We start from the raw sequence: 18,291 nt of genomic DNA on the forward strand, positions 1-18,291 counted from the left end.
GCCCACACTCAATCCAATTTTTATTACAAGTCCTTGATTTCTTAACTTTCTTATTTTACGACCACGGCACTAAAAATAGTTTCCTATCCGAATTCCAGAACCGAAATATTATTAGAGATTCCTCTAAATGGATTAATAAAAACAATTATATGTTTTTGTGAACTAAAGTTAAAATTTTAAGATAGTAAGATAATATTTCCTAACATAAACGATTTGATCGAGTATAATATTTTACTACATATATATAAGAAAATAACTTTAAATATCTTTAATCTTCCTTACTATTTACTTTATTAAATTTATATAATATACCTTTATAAACTAATTAAATTAATATATATACTATTTTACTAAGCTACTTATAAAGTTAAAGTATATATAGTTATTTTAACTATAGGTATAGGCTATATTATCCCCAGTTTAACTACTATTTTATTATTAATTTTACTTTATCTGCAGTTTAGATATAAGGGCAGTTAGTTATATGCCTAGGCATATATATTTAATTAATAAAGCTAGTTATTATTAACTTCAGGTTAATTTAGCTTTTACTAACTAACTTATATAAATAGAGTTAACCTTATTCCTTTAATTCTAACTTTTATAAAACCTTTAAATCTTACTATTACCCTGCCTTTATCCTTTTACTATTATAGTCTTAGACTATAACTAGCCTATTACTAATTTAGAAGTAGCTCCTCTTTTACTATAATAACCCTTTTAGCTATATTAAGAAGCCACTCTTTATATATATTTAAGTTTAGGCCTATAAAGGCAGTAAAAAAGGCTACCTAGTCTAACTAAAGGGAAAGACTTTCCTTTAAGTATCTCTTTAGGTCCTTAAAAGCTAATAGCTTTTTATTAACTTAAGTTATATTAATTAAGCTATAAGGATTTATATAATAAATTAACCTAATTAGGCTATAATTAAAGATAGCTATCTTAATAAAGTTAGATTAGTACTTTAATAAGAAGTTTTTCTTAATAATAACTGCTATTATATATAACTCTTTATATTCTTTCCTATTAGCTACCTTTATAGTAGGCCTAATAGCTATATTAAGGTTATAGTAAATTATATAGTAAGCCTGATTATATAGCTATAAGCTATTTTATATAGTAGGCATTATATTAGTAGCTATAATAGATATTAATAACTGTAATTAATAGAGGGAAAGTTAAGTTAGCGAATATACTTATAAGTTTATACTTAATCTTTTACTTAATTAGGGTCTAACTGACCTTTAAATAGAAGTGTAATAGGTATACCAGGCCCGGTTATAAAGGTTAATTAAAGATCTTTTAACTAGGATAAAGGAAGAAGGTTAGTATAGCTGCTAAGAGGCAGTACTTATATTACTTAGTTAAGGCAGTAATTATACTACTTAAGGCAGATAAACTTTAACTAATTTTAAGCTCTATAATTCTAGCCTATTATAAGGGCCTTACTGTTTAAGCTATTATATAAAAAGTTAAAAGCTTAATAGCCCTGAATAAGGCTAACAGTAATTAAAAAGAAAATAGGCTATATTATAGTAAGGATTAAAGGCCTTACTTAATATACTATATTTTACTATTATAGTATTTAAGCTATTTAAAAAGGTATAATATTAAAAATTAATTAAGTTAACTATTAATTAACTATATTATAAAGCTAGCTAGTATACTAGTTTTTATTAATAATATACTTATAATTTACTAATATTATAATTACTAAAGCCTTAATAAAAGTAAAGCTAGTATTATATACTATATATAGCTAAGCTAATATTAGGAAATTAATATTTATATTAGCTTTTAAAAAAGTATTTTAGGCTATTTAATTATTAATATTAAATATATTTTATACTAGCTATATTACTTTTAGATTCTTTTAGCTATAAAAAATAAATTAAAAGATAGGTAAAAAGAAGCCTATTACTTTATATATTTTATTACTATTTCTTAAATAAAAAAGAAAGTTATTTATAACTATAGTAAACTATAAAATAAACTAATTATTTTAATTTAAAAAAATAAAGTAAAAAATAGTTTAAGTATTATTTTTAAAAATCTTAAAGTTATTATTATTAAAAGCTATTATTAAAAAGATAAAAATATTATAAGCTAGAATATTTATTAAATTACTTAATATTTTAAAAAAAGATATTATATTAAAAAGAGAGAAAAAGGATTTTATTTTTTAATTTATATATCTATTTACTAATTAACTTATTATTATATTAAATACTTACTATATAAATTAAAAGTAATAGAAAACTTATTTTTATAGTATTACTAAAGGAATAATAATAAATATCTTATATATATGACCTTTTTTAATTAATTTAAGTTATAAAGAAGAGATTATATACTATTAAGTTAATTATATTATAGTTAAAGTAAAAAAAGCTTTTATATTTTAATATTAATAATCTTTTTAATATAATAAGGCTTTTTTTTTATTATTAATATTATAAATAAATAACTATTTTTATATAATACTATAAGTTAAAAAGTAATATTACTTTTATATTATTTATAGTAATTAGAGGCTAGGTAATAGATTAATAATATAAAATATAAAAAGATAAGTAATTATAAAGATAAAAAATACCTTTAAATAGCTATTTTAATTATAAATAGTATTATTATTAAATAGTAGTTATATATTTAATCTAAAGTTAGATATTTAGCCTTATCTATATAACTGGGTATATAGATAATACGTGACCCTAAACGCATCACCGGTTATGCAGGTATGACTTGCCCTAAACTTATACTATATTACCTAAGTCTTTTTATCATTTAGGATCGAGGTTCTGTGTTTTATTTCCTCCCCTAGACTACCTATCAAATTTATAAGAGGATGCTATAAATTGGGGCCTGAGGTGTACATACCAGATTACCCGTGGTACCCGCCGAAGCCAGCCTCAAGGGACAACATCCTCAACTTCAAAGTGTGTTCAGCCAGATGCGTGGGAGAAGGAAACGTTCTATATGCTATCTAGCGGATCAACTAGCAGACTTGTACAACGAACTTCGGACCCCTAGTCCTCTTGCGGTCTGTAATACGCGAAAGATCTTAATACTAAGTTAAACATGATTATTGCCAATGGACTTTTTGATCGCCAAAGATAAGTCATGTTTAGGATAATATATACTCTTATAATATCTATCTATACTAGAAGCATTCTAATGCTAATTTATTATAAATAAATAAGGCAGGCAGCTATTTTACTATAATATTCTTACTAATTTTCTAAGAAAAATATTAGATAGTCCTTGCTTTAATAACTAAGGTTTAAGTCCTCTAATCCCACTTCTAGTATCACCTTTAAGTACAGTAATTATAAGTTTAGCGGTAGAGTAGATTCCGCCTATAAGTTCGAGTTACACGGCCAGTTGCTCTTTATTATCTAGTGCTATACATATTGCGTCAAACCAATACTTATAGGTAGCGATCGTCTATTGTACGAACAGTGTCTATAGCGCCTTAAACAGTGGCTGTGGTGGACGCACTGTTTCGTGATAACGAGCCAGGACTCATCGGGTTCCCACAACTGTCTCTGCCCATTTTACGAGTTGTTAGAGAACCCCATCTGTAGCTTAAAGCTACAAATGGACGACTATTGTTACCTGGCACTAAGCAGTCATACTTTGTATCTATAAGCCGTGCCCGGGAAACGAATTTCTCTATGAGATTCTGACACTTTGATTCATGCTCTTTGGAGCACTTTCCCATCGATTCTTTCGCTATCCTTAGGTCTATCTAATTGGATCTAGCACAGTGAAGCATCGTTATCTCTGTCTTTTCCAGAGAAGGTCTCTGGTTGCAGAAGGATTTCGGAATCCCGATACACCAGACAGTTCTTGGCGTGTGCATTGAACCGAGGATTGTCCCATTTACACGAAAGAGAAGCATTGAGCCAAGGGAATTGATCGAATTCGACGTGAACTGAAAGAAGTGGGCTGGTTGGATATAGGAAAAGGGTATGTTATCATGATGCCACGATATTTAAACAGACATTTATCTGCCTTTTTAATCTTATAGCAAATCGCTTTATCCATTCATCTCACACCATTCTCTTCCTCATAATTTAGATCAAGGCTTCCCTACTATTATCATACTTGACTCTTCTTAGCCCTGCATTATGCAGAGCTATTGAGGAATGAAAGTGACGCGAAAAGGAGGAAGATCAGGCGCTGTAAGAAATAAATCACCGCTTCTGAGAGGGCTGTGTATGGTTTTAGAGTAATTACTCAACTCATACATTTGAGATCCGACAATGCAGACCAACCTTATAAGCAGAAGAAACCCTACTTGCAGTGAAATATATTGGCTCTATGGCAAGATCGTAGACCTTAATAAATGATAATCCAGGGGATATTAGTATAGAGGAAGTATCTAAAGATATTTCTTTAATTAGCTTAATACTATACTTTAGTACTATAACTTACTTAAATATTAATATATAAGGATTCTTAACTAGAAATAGGATAAAATTAAGGTTACTTTCCTTTTTAAAATCTAATAAGTTAGACTATCTATTAATAGCTATTTTATTAAGTAATATTACTTTTAAGCTTAAATTAATAATAGCTTAGTTATAGTTTTATACTATTAAAGTATTAAATATATTATAAAGAATAGTGCCTATTACTAAGCTATTTTAAGATATAGTAATTTTTAGTCTCTTATTATTTAAGTACTTAAGATACTATACTAAACTTTTAGTTATAATTATAAACTTATAATTAGAGTTACTTTTGCTCTTAGAAGTGCCTAATAAGGATAAAGAGAACAGGACTTCTCTATTATAGGTTAAGGGCTAATTAGATAGAGGACTATATAACTTCTTTAGGGAATAGACAGCTGTCATGCTAACTAGACGCTTGTGTGAATTTCTGGTGGTTTTATCCAAAATCACAATTATATTATTTGAACACGAACATGATTTGCTGAACTCTATGCGAATGTTTTTGCCATGGCCAGACAAAACAAATCTCCACTATGTTGGATGGCTGGCAACATACACACTTCCAATAGAAGACAAGACTTTTATTTTAGTATCTGTTCTCAATTTGTATGTTTTCTCGCTCCCTGACGACTTTCAAGAATATCGGCAGCTTTGAACTCCTTCTTGACCTCTAAAAACAGCTCGTTGTTGCGTTGTGGTTTTTGTTGTTGTTGTACCTCAGTACATTATGATTACCAAGATTCGATCATCGCACCAATTCTTCTGTATGTTGACCACGATGATGACGGTGATGGTCTTAAGCGTGGGACCGATGTTCGTTGATGATCTGCCGTAGCGAGACAGGTCTAGTGACCTCGGTCAGAAGTCCCAGATGGCAGATAGCATCACCATGGCTTCGAATCTCATTCGGATCGATCGAAGAGGTTTGTATGGCGACCTTGCTATGGCAGTGCCGGTAAGCAACCATATCCCAAGCTTCCACAACTGCCGTCCCTAGGACAAGCTCTGATGTTCCCCGTATAGTTATGATAGCTGACTGTCCGTCTTCTCGGACCCTCTGGTAGCGAAAGAGCATCGCTACACCTTTTCTGCCGTTCCACAACTCCATTATGTTAAGTCTCGGCATCCTAAGTGCAGTGGCGGCAGCATTCTGAAGCATGCTATTAACATGCAGCTGGTCTGCATCTCCAGTGAGGACTTTTGAAGTCAGCGCCAGTGAAGTAAGCTTACTCCACGTCCATGAATCGTGAGTCTGAGGCGCGGCGAAGAAGTGACTGGCATCGACCATAAAGGAGGCAGATAGCATCTCAAGGTGTTGGCTGGTGCGAGCAAGCTTCAGGCTCACGGCTCGTCTCGCCACCCTAATAGCGGGAGCTCGGTAACTTTCTGCGTAAGACTCATTGTCGTTCTCGAATATTACTAGCTTGCGTAATAATCCCTCGGGAAGACTGATGATCAGCTTCTGGTTCCCTGTTTCCGGATGGTCAGCGGCTGCATCAATTAAGTTGTCAGGGATCAAGAAAGCACTTGCATTCATCAGTCTGCCTTTCCATTCCATCCCATTCTCTCCAGGGTTCATAACAAATCTCCTTTATGTTTGGGAACCGCGTAAGCATATTGGCGATTGCGAGTGGCTTCCATCGTCGGCGAGTCTGTTGGCGAAAGCGAACGGCCCCAACGACAGGCACATAGGGGAGACTCCGCCACCACTGCATCTCAGTTTCCTCATCAGGGAAAGGCCCCTCACCCATGACCTCGTCAAATACGTGCTCGATGGCAAGTTCATCTGGAGCAACGATAGGCTGCCCGGTGATCCAGCCATGAGCTGGGTCGTTCACGGTCGCTCCATGTTCGTGCCCATGATGAGGCAGCTCGCCTACGCTGGTGTCTGAGGAGAAGGTTATATACTTGAACCAGTGCTGGTTATCACTGGGCGAGTAGACGCTGATATCGAGGACCAAGTTGCCACGAGGCTCCCATACGCTCAGCATCGTGAACAAGTCTTCAAACGCGTCCACGATAAATTGGTTATCAACTTTATCTAAGCCCCATTGATCCTCGTCATCATTTGCACATTGTGTACAATCGTACTGCTTCAGTTCCACCCGAAACCAGATATAGCGAATCTGGTTTCTCTTTCGGGCTAGAATAGCTTGAGAGTAAGGGTCGGTAAGGCGCGGTACCGTCAGACTGATCTTGGCAAAGTTGAGTGGCTCGATGGTCGATCGCCAAACTCGGGAAACGGTAGCAAGCTGACTGCACTTCCCGCCGAGAATTGGCAGCAGACCAATAACCTCGTTCAGAATCTCGGGAGGCAATCGATTCCAGCATGTTATGTTGATAGCCATTTTTGTATTAGACTTGCAGCAGGTTGGTTGAATGTCAAAACAGCAGTTGGGTGTGGATTGAGGAGGAATGTGATGGTGTATAGCTCAAGGTTTGGATCTGTGCTTTGAGGTTGGTTGGAGAGATTCTGGTCAGAGAGATTCTGGTTGGAGGCCGGCCGCTGCGGCCCTTTTATGCTTGACGTCGCCGAACTCAGCTACGACTTTGGGTCTTTGACTTTCAGCAGCAAAACCTACACAAACTACTGTATAAACTCACAAAATTGACTAAGTTACCTACCATAATTATTAAACCAATATGTACCTGAGTGATCAGAGGTTAATTTAAGAATTAACAAATACTACGGGATGACTGCGGCCTATAAGGTTAAGCTTCAGGCTGCGAACACAGGTAATAGATGACAACACGATATTTTTTTTAACCTGCGGAAGAAAGATATCAAGATACCCACAGGCGCTAGTCAACTTCATGGAATAACATAGTATTATCAGAATAATCCTTTAAACCCCCACGAAATTACCCTGATTGTGCCCGGCCCTTTAATATTTATCAACACTGAAGGCTTCGTTTAACCCCTTCACCCGGCATCTCACACCACTAAGCCACTACAGATTCGGATTTTCTTTATCCTTTTCATCGGCAGCTGCAGATTTCTTTGAGGTGTTGTTGGATCCCTCTTCGAGGAACCTAAGGTGATTCATTTCATTTGGTCGGCAATTGCAATCAACTTCCCGCAGGATAGATCTAAGTCACTCGGTCAAAATAGAACATTAGCTTTCCCTCTTTTAGGCAGAATATACTCTATTTTCCCTGCAGCCAATATCAACTCTCAACAAATAGCCATCAAATATATGATTAGGTAGTCAAGCCTCGGCTGACATGGACAGAGAGTTCAACATCCCACAAGATAAATCTCAGCCACTCTGCAAAAACAACACCTTAACCTTTCCGTCTTTTCCGTCTTTCAGGCAGAATAGACTTTATTTTTCCTATAACAAATACAAAATCTCATGCGATTAAGGTTCTTACAGACTCTGTGCCAAAGAGAACATGGTGTGGAAGGCCAATCAGATTGACGCGAGGAAATATGTCTGTCACTGCGACTTTCGGTGGTATCATTGTGATTGAAGACGCTTAGCTAGGAACCGATTAAAATATTACCTCTCCCAGTCGCGATATCTCATTAATATCCATCCTTGTCTCTAACGATACTTCACATCTCCAACTTCAGGTCGGTGAACTCCATCATCGACATATCCCGGAGGCTGTGTCTGTCCCGCACTAGCCCCCGACGCCGAAGTGGGGTCCCGATCGGTCGGAGACACGGAATTGACCTTGAGAGATCCGACCTCAGCACCCTTCAGAGCCTCGAGAAGATTGCGTGCACCAGCGGGCCACATGCCGCTCTGGCGGGGAACCTCTCCGCGGATGATCTGCTCGACCGAGACGCGCTCGCCGTAGAAAGCAGCGTTGGCATCCTTGCGCTCGACGACGACGGTGCCGTCGACTTGGATGCCTGCGTAGAAACCGCGGGACTTGACGTAGGAGAAGACAGGCTTGAAAGCGCCGGTGCTCAAGCTGCGGCGCTTCTTCTTCTTGTCGGCATCGGTCTCTGGCTTCAGGCCTTGGTTATCCTCAGTAGGGCGGGGAGGCTTGGGTGGTGCCTCTTCGTCCTTGTTCTCCTTGTCCTTCTTCTTTCCATCCATGGCGGCACCAATCTCGACGGCACCTCCGGCGCCATATGGACCAGCGACGACAGCAAGATCACTGCCCAAAGCAACACGGGTCTTGGCGAAAGCGTTGAGTGCTTCACGGCTGTTGATCACACAGACACAGTCGTAAATGTCAAGACCGATCATGAAACCGGCGCCAACGGAGTGTACTTGGATACCTGAAGGAGGACCCCATGATCCATCAGGAAGACGAGAGATCAGGATACCTGAACCTGTGGCACCCGAGAAAGCGTAGCCGGCACGAAGAGTCGTGAAGATAGCGAGACCTTGAGCCTTGGCGATGACCTTGGGAGGGATGTTGACAAGAACTCTCTTCTTGGGCTTCTCTTTGGTAGGATCGATGATCTCGTCATTAGTCTCCTGTGCCTTGGGGTCTGTGGATGTGGGGACCTGGCTAGAGCTAGGATCGGCGTAGACACCGTTTTCTGGAGCATGTTAGCGGATGTTCTGGTGAGCCTGTATGGGTAACTTACTGCAGAAGGACTTCAGAATAGAAGCTGCCTTGTCACACTCCTTGTCGATAGTCTCGGGGAGGAAACTCTGGCTACCAAACTTGTGCGCCAAGTTGTTGATAGGCGCAGCGGCCTTGATACCAAGCTGGCTGAACTTCTCGCTCCAACCAGGCTTCTTGTGTGTCTCAGGATGCGCGGAAGTCGAAGCCTGGGCTGTGGTTGTCTCGGGACTATGGCCGAAACCGTGACCATGGGTAGGAGCTGTAGGGCTTGGTTGGGGTGGCTCCTGAGCCTGAGCCGGCTGATTCGTAGGAGGGGGCGCAAAAGTAGGATGAGCAGGGTCGTATTGCGGAATAGCGTAGTTTTGCTGGGCCTGCTGAGACTGCTGAGCGTCAAAAGGCTGGTGAGTCTCCTGATGCTGTTGAGGTACGGTGACTGGGTTGCCCTGGAGAGGGTTCGGGTGAGCAGCGGAAGCTTGGTGTTGGTCTTGCGCAGGAGGAGGACCGGGAGGAGGGGGAGGGAAGTACTGCTGCTCTAGCTGGCGCTTTTCCTCTGCAGCACTGGGATATTGCTCGGTTCCGGCAGTAGACGAAAACGGAGGAGGTTGCTGCTGGCTCTGGGATCCTGCGAACTGGACATGTTGATCGGGATTTTGGGGTTGGCGGGGCTTCTCGTCCCCAGGAAGCTCAGCAGATCCTTGGTTGTATGCTGGAGGCAGAGAGGAGTCTTGAGGTTGATTCTGAGAAGGGTCGGCGGTAGGAAGCAGACCACCTCCATGCTGGTCGCCAGCAGAATACTGGGGAGCTTTCTCAGGATTCGACATCGGATTATAGGTACTAATGTAGAGCTGTAGGTGTTGTTGAAGTTGTAAGGTTTAAGGTTGAGAGTCAATGGCGGGGTAGCTTCGTGTCAGGTATAAGAGAGAATCTAAGTGGACTGAATCTTTAAATTCTGGGTGGGAGATGTCTTTAATAGACGAACAGGTATTTATTAGGGACGATTCACTGATATGAGAGGCCTCGTCACTTCTAGACTCATTGAGTGGCGTACGAGACAATTCGAAACCGGTTCCATGAACTGCAAGGAGCCATCCCCGATTCTGTGACAAGCCGCACGGGATTGATGTCATCATGGTGGCTTGGCGATAAGGTGCTTGCGTGGCTGAACTTCAGGGTCCTACACAGCCACGACGTCAACCAATGCGAGCACTTCCACCGTAAATCAGAGGGAAATTGTTGGGGAGCATGTGAAATTGTGGAAATATTTGAAATGGCGGCGATGGTGACTTATCGAGATATTTTGTAGATACCGCGTTTTGTATGATGCGCTGGCGCCCGGAGATCATCGCTGTTTTTCGGATCCCGAAACGGGTGTCGTTCGGGGAGTGCTAGGAATGCTTACCCGATCCTCGGTTTAAGCTTACACAAAGACCGAAACGCTGTCTTGTAACCTTCATTTTGCAACCGTGATAATCGCACATTCTCTTCAGTTCTTGAAAGTGGCATTTGTCACTTACACAAAAAAATGACACAAATACAGACCTCCAGCGATCCAGAGACTCTCCATCTCCCCCGCATTCTCTGCCTTCACGGCGGCGGCGTCAATGCACAAGTCTTCGAACTACAATGCCGCGCTCTCATCAGAAGTCTTGCCTCATCTCTGCGTCTAGTCTTCATGCAAGCACCCTTCATCTCAGCGCCTCACCCCGACATAGTCAGCGTCTACGGTGAATACGGCCCTTTTCGGCGCTGGCTCCGCTGGCAGCCCGACCATCCCGAGATTGAAGCAGAGGCCGCCGCAGAGCTACTCCGGAACCAGACCCGCAGGGCTATGGACACCGACCCCGGCACCGGAGAGTGGATCGGCATTCTTGGGTTTTCGCAGGGTGCTAAGATTGCGGCGAGTTTGTTGTGGACGCAGCAGAAAGTTACGGAGCAGTTTGGTGCGCAAGAGGCGCTGACGCAGTTCAAGTTTGGTGTTCTCATGGCTGGGAGAGCGCCCTTGATTACGCTGGATGCTCGACTGCAGCATCCTCCGGCGGTTGTTGATGCGGCGCTGTTGAGCTCTGAGTTTAAGGACTTCCCTGAGTCGAATGTTGGCGACCATGTTTTGACCATACCCACACTACACGTCCACGGACTTCGAGACCCTGGACTTGAACAGCATCAGATTTTACTGAAGACTTATTGCGCAACTGGTACGACGACTCTTGTTGAGTGGGACGGTGGACATCGGATACCGATCAAGAGCCATGATGTCGACGCCGTGACAACAGAGATCATGAAGTTGGCAAAGAACGCGGGCGTGAAGCTGCCCAATTAGAGTCTCCTTTTGTAGAGTTCCTTTCTTTAAATTGAAGGAAGGATCTATGATTCACTAGAATACTTATAGATGTCTGACGGATAGTACACCCGGAGGTATACGAAAGAGAGTCAAATCAGCCTGTTCATAGATGATGTTCTGTGTTGTAAAGCAACAATTTCAGGTCCATATAACTACCCTGATTCCCTCTATTCAATTCTGAAACTGTTAACTTTTAAACATCTAATGTTGCCTAGATAGTGGTCCCTCCTTGGTTCTTTAGGCCTGCTGTAGGTAGTAGTGCACGGAAAGCTGTATACCAAGAAACAATTTTCGGGTTTAATGATTGTGATCACTAACTAACTATTGCAGGAGTGCATCTTCTTTCGACATCCGGCCCCAGTGTAACATCTGTCTCTGAACAACATAACAAAAGAGTTCGGAACAACAGCAAACGAAACCCTCTCTGAACGACTTAGTAAGGCCTCATTCCTCATAATCCACATTTGGCCCACCCACGGCAACATAGACGCCAGTGGCAGTATTCAAGACGGAATCCAGCCAGCTGTCCAAGTGCCACACCATACCGTCCTTGGTCAGAGACGAGTGACTAACGCGAAGACGCAGGTTATGACCGCACTCGAAATCAATCCCGCTGATGGCCATCATCATAGCTGGTGCACTCCGGAATCCAGCATGAGCGAAATCAATGGCCCGCTGGGATGGCCACCCAGGTGACAGTTGCGTCGCGAAGGTCCGTGTCAGGTCCAGCTTCGACGTGAAGCTGAAACTTGAATGGAATGACATCAGTTACGTACGTCTTGACACGCTATGGCGAGTCCTTGCCGAGGCTAAGTCCAGAGAACCACGCTTCTAGCCAGGAGCATGCCGCCGAGTAGACATTGGACCCAGTACCGGGAGTTATCCCAACAGTGAAGTGGTCCACTGACACATCTTCAGCCGTAGCCTTGACGCAAATATCAGTTTTGTAGTCCAAATCTAACCAACTGCGACTTGAGGCGGTTCAATGTAAGACGGCTCAAAAGCCATATCCTGTTGAACAGGGTCGGAGCTAAAGGTGTCGAACGGTCGCACCTCTGTTTTTCTCGCAGAATTGTCAGTCATATCTTACAAAATCCTTATTGCGAACATTGGATACCAGGAAAAGCTACGAGGAAAGTACTTACGTAGCGTACTGAATTGGCCAATATCACTCGACCAAGGAAGATAGGTATTGGCAATCCATTTCTTGTCTCTCTCAGGTAATCTGGTATTGCTCTTTGTGCCACCAGAGACAGTGTTCTTGAACCAGCGTGCAGGATATTCGTATAGCATGATAGAATCGGCGTCGAATGAACTAGTGCTAACTTCGCTACTCTCAAGTCGTTTGATCACATTGTGGTCGATCGGGGCGCGGGACCAGCTGTTGGGTGGTTTGCTGAGCTCCTCATAGATAAGATCTTTATTCCACTCGAAATCCTCAAGTGGAGATTCTGTTCATACCATAGCAGTTACGACTTGTTTGTTTCACCAATCGGAAAATATACATACGATGCTCATGTTCACAACCCAGCACGCGGCCAAATTCATGAAGGACCTTTCGACGAATGAACTCTTCAGAATGCCTCAGGTTGATGTCGAGGTTCATCGTCCTTTTCTCCTGGTTGTTCTCCGAGAGAGCATCGGTGCCAACACAAGAGCTTGACCCTCCCCCTTGCTTAAAGTCGATGCGAATGTCTGCCTTGGAAGCGTCCATGGGGACTTGATGTTGCTCTCTGTCAAGATCAGCAAGTTCAGTGCCGGCCAAAGGCTAAGCAGGAACCAAACCCCGCAAGTACTACAAAGTTCAAGGCGAGGAAAAGTGTCTTCTCCCCTAAGCAGACTTCTGTGAATGAAGATATGTCGAAACTCATGTCGGTCGAAACCAAGGTCAGCCTGGGTATTGACGAGTCATACCCGGCATTCCACTATCCCGATCCTATAGTCTCGACAATCACCGACTTTAACACACCAGTCAGTGGCTTCACCACGGTAGTAAGCTCATACAAAGAGTCACATAGGCCTGAAATCAAGCATGGACCGGCGCGGGTAGTGGAATCGCTGAATCGATTGAGGTCAGCAGTGTTAAAGGCATTATAGATTTCAGGACTATGCCTATTCAATAAGCAGAAAAGACTATGCGGTTGGCTCCAATTACCGAAAGATAGTGAATCAAGCAACTTCCTAGAGGCAAATGCCACGAAAGTCGTTGGACAATCGAGTGAACAGCCCTTAGGCGTGAGAGGCACCTCTATGGATCCATTGCCTGAATACAACGAGTTACTGGAGCTGGTAGCAGTCTGCAGACGCAAGTTCGCGGTCAGCAACTTCGGGCAGGGTACACTTGGAAGAGCACTATGCTATTTTATGTGAAGAATGGATTGATGAGGTTGCTTGTGGATATGTGCGAAAGAAGATTTGGGAAGAGCAAGATGTGGAAGATGTTGACATGATACTTGGCTAGATATGGCTAATGACTTTATCCAATAGATAGCAAGAGAGCAATGAGTAGGTTACCTTCTAGCGGTTTTGCAAATTAAAATGAGGCTGCATTGAGTCGGGCAAAGAGGCACTCGTGACTTGGCGTTTAAGGATGATGGATGCCGTAGATTCAGGCCATGTGCGCGTCAACTTGCACCTTGTCAAGCAGTCCAGATGCGATACGATATGATAGGTAGGTGGCAAGGCCAGTGGTTTTTAGGGTAAGACATTTAGACAGATGCGAGACATGTGGCTTCGGTAGGGTGGTAATGCAGTGTGTGATATGTTTGCGTAATCCTCTTACGCAGTAATCAAGTGTACTCTTGGTGCGTCTAAAACTGGATGACATCGAATCTCTACTTGACCAGTAAGTCCGAAAGGCCTCAGTTTCTTGATAGGCCTATTGGAGGACCAAATGTTCAACGTCTTGCCTCCAGCGGGCAAACTTGACTTTGGTCGGGGATCAGCTTTTTTTGGTGTAAGCCATTCCGCTGTTTTCCCCTAACCCCCCCCCCCCCCCCCCCAAACACAAGGCTCCAGTAGCTAAAGCGAGGTATAGACACGCTCTGGGGTACTTGTGTAGCCAAAGACAGAGGGCACATACGAAAGGATGGGCAGTAACGCCGCATGGGGACCGTTCGTGCTGTAGAAAAACAAAATAAATGAAAACCACTTTGATAGCGCCGTAGTTCAATGGATGACCATTAGTCTTTGTCGTAGGCTCGATACTAGAGGCATGACGGTGTCCTCGATCCTGCAGGGGCGCCGATCCATTTAACGTCTGCGTGCTAATCTGCTTGAAGAAACATCCTATACTATTATAGGCTGTCAGATGATGAGATCGGATGCCATGGAGCACTGCTGGGTTTTGCGTGCACCGTTCCATTAGATTACTAATGCAGGTAGCTATTACATCAGGTCACGCCAATAAATGTAAACTTCCCTTTATATATTCATACATCCATCGTGTCGACGACATCAACCTTTCTCGTATTCGAGCGCCTAGAACTCTTGCCAGGTGGACACATTGATACGATCGCTCACCATCATCCCAGACGTAATGCGGCTGGGAGACCTTTGCAATGCCTTAGGCTGATGGAGTTTAGGGAAACTGGGGGGCATATCATGGAGCTAAGTGGGACAGGGAGAAAGCATATCTTGTAGCGTAACGGGCTGGGGCTGGGGGAAATAGAAGCAACGCAAATAGTGAGGATATGCAAGTGTCGATTGCCGATGCTCGCTTAGACGATCCGGACATGGAAGTCAGATGGAGCCTTAGACGGCTCGCGGCTTCGGAGGTTTGCGCGAGGGTGGAGCGCGGCGATGCCCTGGACGCCCACTTGCATCCCGGTTTCATTCTCAGTCTTGAGTCTTAATCGGGCTAGCTTAAACCTGTCAATAAGACGTAATGCCTGATTGCACTGTAGACGCCGTGCATCAGGCAAAGAAGCTCAGCCTCTCTGCCTCTTCAGGCCGACCACTTTTGTCATTTGGTTGGAGTAGCGACCTCAGTTCAATATATTTTTTGCGAAGCAATTAATGAGCGGCAAGACGGCGTGCCACGTTGCGTTCTCTTCTACCTCGACGTTGATAAACTCGTCTTCCGCATCGCCAGGATCTATCGGCTCAGCGTGAACCTCGCTGTCGATCAAATGTCTTGGCTTCCTAGGACTCTCGTTTGTTGATTCAGCCGTGCCCCGCATGATAGTGGAGCTGTTGTTGGTTCTTTCATCAGGCTGAGGAGCCAGGGTTTTATCCTCTTGTCGTTGCCCAATCGGCCAGTGGCCATTTTCTCAAAGAATCCAGAATGAACTGATGTCCGGGTTAACTCCAACGCCACAGTTTGCACAGACTGTGACAAACAAGTCGAAAGCTGAACTTCACGGACCATCTCCACAAAAGGAACAAACTTGATTGGGCTGCATTCGTCGAAAGGGTTGCGACTGTGTGCATGGGCTGCCAGGCGATGCTGATCTGCTTAGCACTCTCTGTGAAGGGCGCAGGGCTATGATAAAGCGCTAAGCATGCCAGGGGCCCTGGGCCTTGCAACCACGTGCCACCGTTTTTTTGTTCAACCCTCCAAGTCCATATCACAAGAGTAGAACTTCGTCGGTCTAAACCACCACAAGACGGCGGTTCAGGATCACCTAATAGAAATGGTCTTCCCCGGAATACAGGTAAAGAGACTCACTGGTTCTCTTTCTCTGTGAAGGGCAATGCAATCACTACAGCCGATAAGCGACAAGATAGAGAGCTCCAAACCACGAAGTGATTATTGAGGCTCTCGAGCTGTATCTTGAGGCTGACTCTAAACTTTAACTTTCTTGAGGATATCCACTCTGATGTGATGTGGGTCACCTGTATGTGAGGTCTTTCCATTAGATGGTTTCGCAATGCTAGAATACGGGTTGGTTCATCACGTCCGGAAGGGGAACCAACAATGTGATTCGGCTGGACAATGGAAGTGAGATTAACATTTCGGCGGCGCTTTAAAATCAGGGAGTCCGCTTCGCAGTGAAGGAACAAGACGTGTATTTACCAGCTTATCTTGTATTCTGGTCAACCCTTTCCTGGCCACTCTTTCACTCTTCCTGACACCACTGGCGATATGGTTCCTCCAGCCTCTGCCTTGATGCCCACCGGGTATATGCCAATTGACACAGTCGCAGATGCACGTGCAGTTGTCACTCAGTGTATCAATGGAGATCTACAGCTGGTTACCCACGACCCGGATATTCGAGAAGCTGCTCCATTCTTATGGCAGAACGCAGTCTTTGTCTTTGAAGTTATGGGCCAAGTGTCCGGTCCACCCGCATTCTTTGAGGAATTCGAACCCAGATTTTCCATCACAGATATCCCGATTGACACTCGATCCAATCTCAGACTGAAATCTATAACAGTCGTGGTGAACGGTCGAAGATACTGCGTGCTTGTGACTTGCAACTCGCAGAACATGGCGAATTCGAATCTGCAGCCCAGACAAGAGAACCATCGTGGGCATCCTGATTCGCAAATGCTTTGGCCCTCAGAGCTGAAACTATCCGAAATCCATAAGCCGCTTGAAACATATACAGCAACATTGGAGGCTACTCTTCAAGATATGAGAGGTTCAAAGAGTGGAATGAAGACTACACGACGGCATTGAAGATAAGAGGGCAATTTCAGCAGTGCCGAGACTTGAGCCGGGATCAGTCTTTGGCCTTTAAATATCATCTTTGTATGAAGTTTTAGTAATTAGTAACTAGGATCCTGAATCTCTCATAAAGTCGAATGAACTTCGCAAATCCTGCGTGACGTAGCTTCCAGATCAGCCTTGTCCAGGACATACCTCTCGCATCAATAGCGCGCTAGATCGCTGAGGTAGGTTTCATCTTTCCCACTACCGTCTACACAACAATGCCAACGGGTTTCGCTCTTTTGAGGGCAGCTAGATGGGGGTTGTGCAAGAGTGTCTCCATGACCATTGCTTTACGGGTGGAGTCTAGAAGCGTCAAAGTCCACAACGCGCAATCACCGGCTCGGGCATGATTTCGGAAGGCAGCAAGATAAATGAAGGCAGCTGAATGTGCCCAGCCGCTGGTTTCCTCGCGCTTTTCCTCGTGTAGCTTATATTGCGGTCGATCATGCGGTAGATCCGTTACATCCAGTAGTGTATCCGTCATGAGAAGAGCTAGGACAGATGGGATTTGGCAGGCCAGAGCTTGGCGCCACCTTCGGTGTTAGCCTTCCTGAAGAATTAACACCGGCCGTATCACAATCAAAGCGATTCTTGCGGTCAATACCTTGGCAGACAAACTCCGAATTACATCGGACCAGTGTTGGGGGCATAGGGGAAGCAAGAGCCGCCAAGTAGCTCTCAACACTATCAGCCTAAGGGTGTTATACGAAAGGAACTGGTCAGGTCATCTCACCACTGGTATAGATGGCTACAACATGCAGTAGATATTGCATGGCTACTTAGAATGGCCCATGCCTGATGAGCACAGTGTTGACGCTGACTGTCGCGTGGCCATCGCCATCGAGAAGACCCGGAGAAGAGCAGCCCACCGAGGTTCATTTTGGTGATTACTGGAGTTAGTGTAAATACAGGCCTTTTTGCCTTTCTTCCTCTAATGTACCATCGGGATTGATTCTCGTTTCTGACTGCACCGCGTATTAGACTTAGCCCTTGTTATACTGAGTTATGGCCTCCGAGCTCGCTAGTCGATTGTAAGGGATGCCGCCCCCCTCAACTTGGCTCCATCTATCTTGGAATACAGGTATTTTGTAGAACTGAATCGTCTTCCCCGGCATCAAGCATGTAAAGGACGACAAGGTTGAACCCTGTATCCGTTCACATAAATTGGTCACCCGAAGCACCCATCAACGAACACTGCACTGTCAGTTCAGTCGAGTTGCATCTCAATTTCGATGATATTGGGACCCCAGGACGTGTTTTGCATGTCTATCAACACTCCTCCTGCTCGAACGGGGGGGATT

The 18,291-nt window shown here is 43.4% G+C and overlaps 7 protein-coding genes across 7 annotated transcripts; 2 read left to right on the top strand and 5 right to left on the bottom strand.

Moving 5' to 3' along the window:
- Window positions 1-4,907: 4,907 nt before the first annotated feature.
- FVEG_09798 (hypothetical protein) lies at window positions 4,908-6,918 on the bottom strand. Its single transcript, XM_018898871.1, has 2 exons — window positions 5,992-6,918; window positions 4,908-5,930 (listed from the first exon to the last, which is right to left on the bottom strand). The coding sequence occupies exons 1-2, from the start codon at window positions 6,806-6,808 to the stop codon at window positions 5,257-5,259; spliced, it is 1,491 nt and encodes a 496-aa protein (XP_018756833.1). The 5' UTR covers window positions 6,809-6,918; the 3' UTR covers window positions 4,908-5,256.
- Window positions 6,919-7,182: 264 nt separating this feature from the next.
- Window positions 7,183-10,163, bottom strand: FVEG_09797 (hypothetical protein). Its single transcript, XM_018898870.1, has 2 exons — window positions 9,013-10,163; window positions 7,183-8,964 (listed from the first exon to the last, which is right to left on the bottom strand). Exons 1-2 carry the CDS (start codon window positions 9,812-9,814, stop codon window positions 8,009-8,011), a joined length of 1,758 nt encoding a protein of 585 aa, XP_018756832.1. The 5' UTR covers window positions 9,815-10,163; the 3' UTR covers window positions 7,183-8,008.
- Window positions 10,164-10,228: 65 nt separating this feature from the next.
- Window positions 10,229-11,646, top strand: FVEG_09796 (hypothetical protein). The gene has a single exon (XM_018898869.1). It carries the CDS (start codon window positions 10,516-10,518, stop codon window positions 11,311-11,313), a length of 798 nt encoding a protein of 265 aa, XP_018756831.1. The 5' UTR covers window positions 10,229-10,515; the 3' UTR covers window positions 11,314-11,646.
- Window positions 11,647-11,778: 132 nt separating this feature from the next.
- Window positions 11,779-13,048, bottom strand: FVEG_09795 (hypothetical protein; the record flags this gene model as incomplete). Its single annotated transcript, XM_018898868.1, has 5 exons — window positions 11,779-12,082; window positions 12,162-12,237; window positions 12,297-12,389; window positions 12,480-12,785; window positions 12,844-13,048. 5 exons carry the CDS (start codon window positions 13,046-13,048, stop codon window positions 11,779-11,781), a joined length of 984 nt encoding a protein of 327 aa, XP_018756830.1.
- Window positions 13,049-14,072: 1,024 nt separating this feature from the next.
- Window positions 14,073-14,990, bottom strand: FVEG_16667 (hypothetical protein). Its single transcript, XM_018905910.1, has one exon. It carries the CDS (start codon window positions 14,696-14,698, stop codon window positions 14,276-14,278), a length of 423 nt encoding a protein of 140 aa, XP_018756829.1. The 5' UTR covers window positions 14,699-14,990; the 3' UTR covers window positions 14,073-14,275.
- Window positions 14,991-15,053: 63 nt separating this feature from the next.
- FVEG_09794 (hypothetical protein) lies at window positions 15,054-15,515 on the bottom strand (the record flags this gene model as incomplete). The annotated part of the gene is made up of 2 exons (XM_018898867.1): window positions 15,054-15,233; window positions 15,393-15,515. 2 exons carry the CDS (start codon window positions 15,513-15,515, stop codon window positions 15,054-15,056), a joined length of 303 nt encoding a protein of 100 aa, XP_018756828.1.
- A 366-nt stretch (window positions 15,516-15,881) lies between these two features.
- FVEG_16666 (hypothetical protein) lies at window positions 15,882-17,148 on the top strand. Its single transcript, XM_018905909.1, has one exon. The coding sequence runs from the start codon at window positions 16,421-16,423 to the stop codon at window positions 16,955-16,957; it is 537 nt and encodes a 178-aa protein (XP_018756827.1). The 5' UTR covers window positions 15,882-16,420; the 3' UTR covers window positions 16,958-17,148.
- The last annotated feature ends 1,143 nt before the right edge of the window (window positions 17,149-18,291 follow it).

Source organism: Fusarium verticillioides, chromosome 1 (assembly GCF_000149555.1).
Source record: "Fusarium verticillioides 7600 chromosome 1, whole genome shotgun sequence".
Lineage (NCBI taxonomy): Eukaryota > Fungi > Ascomycota > Sordariomycetes > Hypocreales > Nectriaceae > Fusarium > Fusarium verticillioides.

What these genes read in the sequence shown, in the direction of transcription:
- FVEG_09798 (XM_018898871.1), bottom strand. Translation starts at nt 6,808, where the DNA reads ATGGCTATCAACATAACATGCTGGAATCGATTGCCTCCCGAGATTCTG. An exon ending in GGAAAGGCAGACTGATGAAT is followed by an intron (nt 5,931 to 5,991) that starts GCAAGTGCTTTC and finishes ATCCGGAAACAG; the next exon opens with GGAACCAGAAGCTGATCATC.
- FVEG_09797 (XM_018898870.1), bottom strand. Translation starts at nt 9,814, where the DNA reads ATGTCGAATCCTGAGAAAGCTCCCCAGTATTCTGCTGGCGACCAGCAT. An exon ending in TATTCTGAAGTCCTTCTGCA is followed by an intron (nt 8,965 to 9,012) that starts GTAAGTTACCCA and finishes AACATGCTCCAG; the next exon opens with AAAACGGTGTCTACGCCGAT.
- FVEG_09796 (XM_018898869.1), top strand. Translation starts at nt 10,516, where the DNA reads ATGACACAAATACAGACCTCCAGCGATCCAGAGACTCTCCATCTCCCC.
- FVEG_16667 (XM_018905910.1), bottom strand. Translation starts at nt 14,698, where the DNA reads ATGGAACGGTGCACGCAAAACCCAGCAGTGCTCCATGGCATCCGATCT.
- FVEG_16666 (XM_018905909.1), top strand. Translation starts at nt 16,421, where the DNA reads ATGGTTCCTCCAGCCTCTGCCTTGATGCCCACCGGGTATATGCCAATT.